The 9,203-nt window shown below is 40.2% G+C and overlaps 1 protein-coding gene across 1 annotated transcript; it reads right to left on the reverse strand.

The window, feature by feature from the left end:
- Positions 1-525: 525 nt before the first annotated feature.
- On the reverse strand, positions 526-7,007 carry mpl (MPL proto-oncogene, thrombopoietin receptor). The gene is made up of 12 exons (XM_047588169.1): positions 6,792-7,007; positions 6,245-6,368; positions 5,725-5,900; positions 5,024-5,178; positions 4,519-4,663; positions 4,319-4,433; positions 3,330-3,499; positions 2,979-3,121; positions 2,343-2,487; positions 2,040-2,133; positions 1,729-1,816; positions 526-1,577 (listed from the first exon to the last, which is right to left on the reverse strand). Exons 1-12 carry the CDS (start codon positions 6,886-6,888, stop codon positions 1,116-1,118), a joined length of 1,914 nt encoding a protein of 637 aa, XP_047444125.1. The 5' UTR covers positions 6,889-7,007; the 3' UTR covers positions 526-1,115.
- Positions 7,008-9,203: the final 2,196 nt, after the last annotated feature.

Below are 9,203 nucleotides of genomic sequence, written 5' to 3' on the forward strand. Positions count from 1 at the left end.
TCAATAAAAGTAAAGTCTGATCATGCAGTAAATACACTCACCAGCCACTTTATTAGGTACACCTTGCTGGTAAAAGGTTGGACCCCTTTTTGCCTTCAGAACCACCTTAATTCTTCGTGGCATACTTTTAACAAGGTGTTGGAAACATTCCTCAGAGATTTTGGTGCATATTGACTTGATAGCATCGCAGAGTTGCTGCAGATTTGTCGGCTGCACATCTATGATGCCAATCTCCCATTTCACCACATCCTAAAGGTTCCTCTATTGGATTGAGATCTGGTGACTGTGGAGGCCATTGGAGTACAGTGAACTCATTGACATGTTCAAGAAACCAGTTTGAGATGATGTGAGCTTTGTGACATGGTGCAACAACCTTGTGTTGCTGGAAGTATCCATCAGAAGATGGTCCACTGTGGTCATACAGGGATGGACATGGTCAGCAACAATACTCAGGTAGGCTGTGGCATTTAAACCATGCTCAGTTTGTACTTAGGGGCCCAAAGTGTGCCAAGAAAATATCCCCCACACCATTACACCACCACCAGCCTGAACCGTTGATACAAGGCAGGATGGATCCATGCTTTCATGTTGTTTACGCCAAATTCTGACCATTTCAAGTTCAAAGTCACTTAAATCCCCTTTCTTCCCCTTTCTGATACGCCTAAATGCATTGGCTAATAGCTATTTGTGTTAACAAGCAATTGAACAGGTGTACCTAATAAAGTGGCAAGTGAGTGTGCATCCCAAAATACATACAACTCATGCTGGTTTTTAAGAAAGTCATCGTGTACAAAAACGTGAAGTTGCTTCCCAACATTTGGCCTGTGGTGTAAATGCATGACCCGTTTGGAAATGTCCCAGCGACTCCCATGTCAAAAAGAACAACTGCTCGTCATCACTAAAAAAGGCCGGAACTCCACCCTCTTCAAGCTTCTCTAAACATGACTGGGTTTCGTACACATCTGCCCTAACATAGAACTTGAGCACTAATAAGCCGCAAGGACAGCGCTATCGTGAACTCCTTGTGCTAGCGCGAGAGAGCTTTTCTTCGACACAAAACGCTGACTCAATGACAAACCTCACTAGAAACAGCGTGCTCTTGTTCCGCTGTACATTTATGTGTAGGGGAAGTTGGTATAGAGGTTTCCTGGACCCTGCGTGGCAGTGACATCGCAGTTGAGTTTGTCTGCAAGTTCAGCCAAAGGCAAGTAGGAATGGTTAAGAAAGTCAGTGTCTGAGCAGTCCGGCCCACAGACTGGACCATCAGTGTGGGGACAGGGACATGTTTGGAGGATCACGTCTTTTACCCCTGTGTCTACCTTTTCTCCTACCCGCGCATACACATAGTTGTTCCATTCTGGGCAAAGATTCAAGGTGTCTTTCAGGGTCACGTAGTCCGGAAAGACGTCAACCCCCGGGCTCCCGTCTACCTGCTCTTCGCTGGAGAGGCTTCCCTCTGGTGACAGGAACTCAGCGAATTCGTCTATCTTCTCCAATCCTGAAACATCCGCTTCAGACATTATCTCCACCACGGATGACGTGGTTTCTTCCGTGCAAGGCTTTGCTATGACTGGCTCCTGCAAAGTGAGCACAGCAATTTATTTCTTCAGACATAAATTCTCATAAACTCTTTTAAACTTTCAGTTTATCGGCATTTTCCAGCACAGTTGTGCGTAAACGCAATGACACAAGTCTCATTATTCTAATGTCTGTGTTTAAGACATTTACCCATTTCTGCTCGTTGATGTCCATCAGAAAGCCTTGTAGGACTTTGCCAAGGTCGGGCACTGGCGGCCAAAAATACTGCTTGAGCATCCTATAGAAAATCCCCAAAAGTAATAGGCATTAACAGATCCTTATAGAAATAGATTTAAGATGCAGTGGTTGGGACGGAGTGGTCATTTTGAAAAGGCTGAATGAAGTAGGAATATTGACCTATGCTACAGTTTGTTCCTTTATGACAACCAGTAAAAGAATGAGTACTAAGGCATAGCAGTTTAAGTTATACGATTATAATCTGAATTGAGAATAAAATCTACCTGTGGTGCTTGTAGAACAACGAGATGAGGGCGATGGCCGTTATCAAAATGAGGATCAAAATGCAGACGAGGATGCGCCACATGAGCAACTTGCCTGAAATTTGAAAATTATTTGTACCCCATTAAGATATATAGATAGATTGAATTAGTTCATTGAATTATGAGTTCAGTTAGAGCGAAAAGTAATACTACATATTATCATAGCAAGAAATTTTGCAACTTTTTGGTTGTAATTTTGAAACAAACTAATTAAACATACAAATGTTTTTATTTTTTAGTTTTTGGTTTTCAGTGGGATCTTACCGAGGTTGTGACCAGTGAGCACATCGGACCAGTCACTCCAGCTGCCAGAGTATTTGACCCCACTGGGTTTAGCTCGGACCTTAACGCTGTACTGGCCGTCTGTCTGAATCTCTATACTTGCTTCAGTCTCGGAGCTCTTCATCATCTGAGGGTGGAAAAGTTGTTTGAAGGGTCACTGTGAAAAACTATGAATTCTGGGTCTTTTTGCATTCTCTCATTTCTTCCATTTCCTAAATAATGCTTTGTTTTACGGAGCCCCATGCGTATCATGTCATGTTTTTAAATTCTCTTGCAATGCCACACCAGCCATACGAGCGTAATGGCTCGTCTCCCTGGTGATCTACTAGTAACGTTGGCACCACCTGGTGGTGAGATCAAGCATGATATTCTGGCGGCGGTGACAGCTGCAGGACTTGTTTGGGATTCCTTGTGTTAAATACACCAGGGATGGGAATGACTGAGAATATTCACATATGTCACAGAGTTATTTTTTAACAACAAATCTGAAAAATAACCTTTTATATAAATAAATGGCGTATACATTACAACCTGTTATGCATGCATGCAAAACCTGAAACAGAAAAAAAAAAAAAAACCCCTTGAAAGGTGATAATGAAAATGTAAATGACTTCTTACCATCCACCGGTCACCTCCGCTGATCTGATAGTCAACTTCGTAGTGCATGTGAGCCGACAGAGATGGGAGGGGAGCGTCCCATGTCAAATACAACTTTTGGTCTCTCAGCACTCCTTTCAGATGACCTGGAGGGTGCGTCTTGACTGTAAACAAAAGAAGCAAAGACAATTGGAAAGAAGAAACTGTGAACAAGCAATCTGTTGCTCTAAACAACTACAATAAGAATCTACTGCAAGTACAGTAGGCAAGTACACTAGGCATATTTATAAATCAAAGATGCGACCATTTGATTTGTGTTTTGCAGACTAAAACAGTATAATTCACAGGCAGCACAAAGACAGGAAGGCTCACTGGAGTCGTTGAACGTGAACTCCTTCGTAATGAAGCTTCTTTTGGCTAGAATCGGACTGCTGCAGAGCATGACCGTGACTCTTCTGGACGGCTCTCCAACGAAATGACACAGGTCAGAAGAGTTCTCACCAGCCACACACTCGGTCCACTCGGTCCAGCCCGGAGAGTCACTGTAAACAGTACCATATCAAATCCTAGCTTAGAAAAAAAGAAAGAAAGAAAGAAAATCCCAAGATCTGAACGCAGTGCAGAAGATATCGCTTTCTCAAAGTCAGTCTGTATGTCTGATGCACTCATTTTCCAGTTTATCAGTAGAAAGAGCATGTCGCAAACAAGAGGGACACAATTATTGCTAAAATATGGCCAGTCAAACTTTAGATTGTGGGAAATAAATTAGTATATTTTTTCGCATGTTGAGGCATGTTTCATATTTGAGGAAAGTTACAGTCTCTATAGGGCAAAGGGCAAAGAAAATATAATCATATGACTACAAAAGAAGGAAAATGAGCCGACCCAGGTGTAGCTCAGCTAAATCTTTCAAGGCCACTGGAGTGACGGGATGACAACACAGGCTATACCTCAAATACTATAACAAAAGCTGAAACCTCTTTGCAAAAAATAAAAAAGAGATGAATTTGTGCAAGATCAGTTGAAATACAATGGTTATGGTTCTCCTTTCAGTTCAAAATCAGCAGCATATTTCATTTGTTCGGACTATTGCACGTGCTTGCTCTGTTGCAAGAGTCTTTGGCTTAATCACCTTAACCGGCCACACCTGAGAAGACTGAATAAAGGGCCTCGGTGTAGAGGCTGAGGAGGATCCCTTTTCAGCTGCAGAAATAAACCCTTATTTTTGAAACTCTGTTATGCGTCTCCACGATATGTTGCGCTACTCTGCTTATGGGTCGTAACATAATAAACCATTTCTACCTTAGCCTTGCAATATATATATGTATAATTTCATCACAGCTGGATGTAAATGTACACACCTTCGACTCATCCTGTGGAAAAGTTTGTACTCATCATCAAGACCATATCTGCTCCCGTTCCAGTGGCAGGTGAAAATATACAGGTCAGAGGTGAAGCATGTCAGGGATATATCTTCTGTAAGGAGAAAAAAAGTGATCACAAAGTGCTGCGTTTGAAGTGTAAATATCAGGTGCTGTTCCGTCTCAGCCCTCGAACGCACCGGCACTTTGGGGAACCACAGCTCGTACAGGGCGCGACCAGCTGCTCCAGTGTCCTTCTCCTGAAGCTTTTCTGACAGCGACCTGGACCTCAACCTCCTCGCCTGGCGTCAGAGAGTCCAGGATACTATCCTCTGGGTTATTTGCCTTTAGAAATCACAAGCTTTGTAAATTTTGCAAAGAAAAATTAACAACAATAAGTAACAATTTTCCCTGTTGCTAACATAACTCAAAAAAACATCAAGAACAGCACTGCATAGGACCCAAAGGCCCGCACTATTCTCTGATGAGTCACAACTGTTCTAGAGTCACAAGGGAGACCAACACAATATTAGTCATAATGTCATGCAAGATCTACTGGTATGATTAATAAAAACCTGAAAAGACAAAACATGCAAATTGGTCACTAACTGGCATGGGTTTACGAGTACTTACATTGCATAGTATATAAAAATATCTTTATAGTTACAGGGTATTTGTTTTCAAAGCAGTTTTAGCTGCATGTACCTCTTTTATCCTCTCTCCAAGACCCCTGGAGGAGAATCGAATCTTGTGCATTATGTCTTCATTGAACGTTGTGGGCTTTGCCTGCCAGGAAACCTTCAGCTGTCCAATTTGGTCACCCAGTTGTAAAGACACATTGAAGGGGGGATCCAGAAGAACTGGGGACAAAAGAGGAAGAACACGTTAGAGAATCTGCTGATGGTGATAACTCACTGGTGTTCTGGCAAAGCCTTGCATTGGCTGCTTTCCACTTAGCTGACATATAGTGCTTCTTGGGCACTCAGGTTCCTTCAAAACCAAGGACGGACACTTATTTGTTCATTTGTAATATCAGTAACAACAATAATAGTAATAATAATAATAAATTACTTAAAAGGATTAGGTTGCATTCTTGAATACATTGTCCTTTTTCAGGATAAGAATGGGCATAAAATATTTAGACCCCGCTTGTGTTTCTGAATGATCACCTTGGGAAAAGGCAAGGTTTTCCCAGCTGCAGAAAAGGAGAAATGCTTCATAATAAAGTGTAGTGTATATAGTGTGGGAATCAAAGGCAACTAAGGTCACCCACACAGAGGACAAACTGGTTTAAGGCTGTGATTTGTGCACAAATTGTATTTTTTCATACGTATTTGAGTCGACATGTACATTCTGTTTTTGACAAGGATGTAAATACTGTAAAAAAAAAAAAAAAAACGTCTTACCGCTGTCTTCCACACAGAACGTCCGCTCAAAGAAGTTGCTGTTGTTGGAACGTTCCACCACCTTAACAATTGTACTCACAAACATCCACACATGAGGAGGAGGGAAGTAGCAGATGTGGAGGAAGGTTCCCTCTTCCATGGCCCGGACAGATGTGTTACAGCTTATATTTGTGAACCTTTGACATGAATGATACATTGGGATTTACATTAATTGCTTAAGTATTGGTGTAGCTTTGTAAGGTATGTGCAGTTAAAATGATTACACTTATATAAAATTCGAATAAAATAATTGCAATTAGAATAAGTTGTAAGTAATAACTATTTAATTTTGTTCAGTTTTCCTAAAGAGTTTTGTGAATATACAGAGCAAAATGACTATAGAATCAATAGGTCACATGCCTAAATAGCATGATTCAGATATTTCTGAAAAATTTAAATAGGCCTATTTTAAGAATTTGTTATTTGTTTTATTTATTTGTTATTTGATGAAAACAGGTTAGATTTACATTGTGTAACATACATTTGGTCTACTGTATAGGACAAATCATATGTTCCATTGTCTGACGTCTCAAAGAAGCAAGTGAAATCTTTTTCTGTGCGGGAGAAACACTTGGGATTCGGTTCATCCTTTAAGATCAAAACATCTGAAACCAGAAATGACAAACACGACACATGAGGACTACTGCACTGACTGGAGCTCAAATTCAAAGTCCAACACAACAGTATGCTTTCTCTTCTTTCAACAAAAGGTAAAGATGGGAACAATATATTAGTGTATTTTGTCATTAAAAAGCAGTACACGTCATTCCCCTGACTTTGTCACAAATGTTTTTTGTGCACACAGGATATTATAGTGTGTTGTATCTTCCTATCTGCAACAGAGACCTTTGTGGCTACTACAAGATATGATCTTTTCCAACACATAAACATGTTTGTTCTCACAAGACTCAAAGATACAGTTTGAGGGACTTCAGTGACTCTGTATCATTTAGTCAGTAACAATAAAAAAATGAATGAAATTTAAACAGTGCTTCAACAGGACACAATAAACTATAATTGATCCCTACCTTCATTTGACAGGTGATTGCAGTGTATCCCAGGAACAAAGACAACCTGTATCCATACGCTAATAAAGAGTATCTCCAACCTGCAGAACATATTCATGATATCTTAAGGTATTTTTTTTTTTGTTTGTTTTCTAAGTCCTCACGTCTCTTACACTAAAACAACACACGCATTGCGTATGCATGCAGTGTGTGTTCTCTGCCAGGCATGACTTTCAGTAAGCATGGGTGGGTAGGGTTGAGTAGTGAGAAGGGCTGGCCTAATGTGACAAACTGTGCTTAAAGCAGGAAGGGGGTGTTGGTAGAATGGCGGTAGGCACCATAAATGCAGCTTGGGAGAACTGACTGAACATTGAACAACACTGAACTCTTTATTTTGATTAGATTTTTCACCGAGTCAGTGCACAGTTCCTTTCTATTGCTATATTATCTTTAACTTGGTGTCTGTCTATCTTTAACTTGTCTGTTCCCTTACAAAAAAAACTTACAACTTACAAAATCTTTTACCTCCTAAAAAGACTGAAAAGTTAACTTGCCCCTGCTGATAAACCACATCCTGATCTACAGCGCGGCAGCACAGTACACTAACTTGGTCTTGTTCTTGAATTTTGCTCTTTTTGCTGAATCGCTTGCATGTGTATGAATATTCCAGAATGAGGGCGGCGCAGATGAAGATCATCATGAAGACTGTAGTGATGGTTGATCGTGACAGAGAGTCCACAGCCAGCCATTCTATTGTCTGCTTAAGTTTCTGTGACTAATTAAAGACCCTATAAGCAGACATTAAACCTCAGACCATCTTTTTGCTAAACGATGAATCAGCTAAAGTTCCTAAAACAAGCCCAACATTAACATTAAATAGTTTAGTATTTTTTTCTAAGCAGGCACTTTAAATTTAAACTGATCAAAATACATCACCTGTTAACTAAAAAAATCTGATGATACCATAAAACGGCAATAGTCTGACAACTGGAACCTTTTTCATATTAAATGTGAAAAGTTATCCATGATGAGCAGCGGACATGTGTCCGTGTTGCATGCAACCTTCCCCTCCAAACAAGCACGTATCATTTTGCATTGCATCTACAATGTAAAAATCTAAGTTTGTTCTTGTGATACGAGCAACATGAAAGCAGAGGAAACACGAAAAAAAAAAAGGTGTTTTTTTAACTGGAGGACAATCTCGTGCTATTATCACCCATTAATTATGAAACCTGTAAACACAAGGCCTCAGTTCAAGAAAAACCCAGTTATCAGTAGATGAGCGCTCGCCACACACTGATGCAATCTTTGCCAACGCTGGAGCTCAGATAGCTCTGAAGTTGTGCACAAGTTACTAAGAAATTCTGTGACATTGCATGAACTCTGTGGTGGCATCGAGCTGGATGGACGATCATTTCCAGTTGGGGCTTGACGAGCCTGCTGCTTTCAGAATGAGAATTTGTTGTGTTGGTTATCACAAGCATAGACATGAGTCCTGAAAAATGAACAGTAAAAAATATTCAAAAAATACAGATAGTGAATAAACTGCACTGTACATATGGTCCATTAAGAAGGTGAGAAAGTGAAGCAGCGTACCAGGGGAGGCGAGTAAGTTGATCTTCTATCAGTAAGTTGATCTTCTATCAGTGCCGCAGGAAGTACATCCTCTGTTGAGCTTTTTAATTTTTTTTTTTTATTTATTTTTTTTTTTTTAAATTCCCCATTTATTACAGCACAAGTCATCTCAGAGTAGGTTCACACAAAGCACCAGTTGGTTTTACATACTCAGTCCATTTGGTCCAGATGTTATACAATGTTCCTTTTTCAACTTTGAGGGAAAAAGATGTCTTCTCCATAACATAAATCTCATACACAATTTCAGTCCATTAATCAATGGTGGGTAGTTCTATTTTTAACCATTTCCCTGAGCCTGATCTCTTACTCGCTGCCAGTACAGTTGCATAAGCCTGCAGTTTTTTGTCTTTGATGCTCCATGTTTTAAAAAAATATATATATTGCCCAAATACAAAGAACTTTTTTAATAAGGGAGCTGATGTTTGGGTGGTTCCCAGGAAGCGGAAAGACCTTAAAGTCAATGACAATCAGAAATGTTTCTCATAACCTGGGGAAGAAGAACACAGGGCCGGACTACTTATTGTTTGTACAAGATGGAGTAACAATGGTAGCTTTGAGTGTGCAGGTTGTAATCATGGATAGACACACAGGATGTATTATACATGCTAGGGTTATTTCTAAGCTACACTAAACACTGACTCTAAACCTCTGTCCCAGATCCAGTCTTTCCTAAGGGAAAACTCACCACCTACTGCAGAGACTCAGCTATGACTCAGATAAAAACAGCATGGAAGCATGTAGGCAACTGTAATCTAACACAAACCTCTTTAATCTTAAGCACGCCGAATGTTAACTTGT

The sequence above is a fragment of the Mugil cephalus genome, chromosome 6 (genome assembly GCF_022458985.1).
Source record: "Mugil cephalus isolate CIBA_MC_2020 chromosome 6, CIBA_Mcephalus_1.1, whole genome shotgun sequence".
Classification (NCBI taxonomy): Eukaryota; Metazoa; Chordata; class Actinopteri; order Mugiliformes; family Mugilidae; genus Mugil; species Mugil cephalus.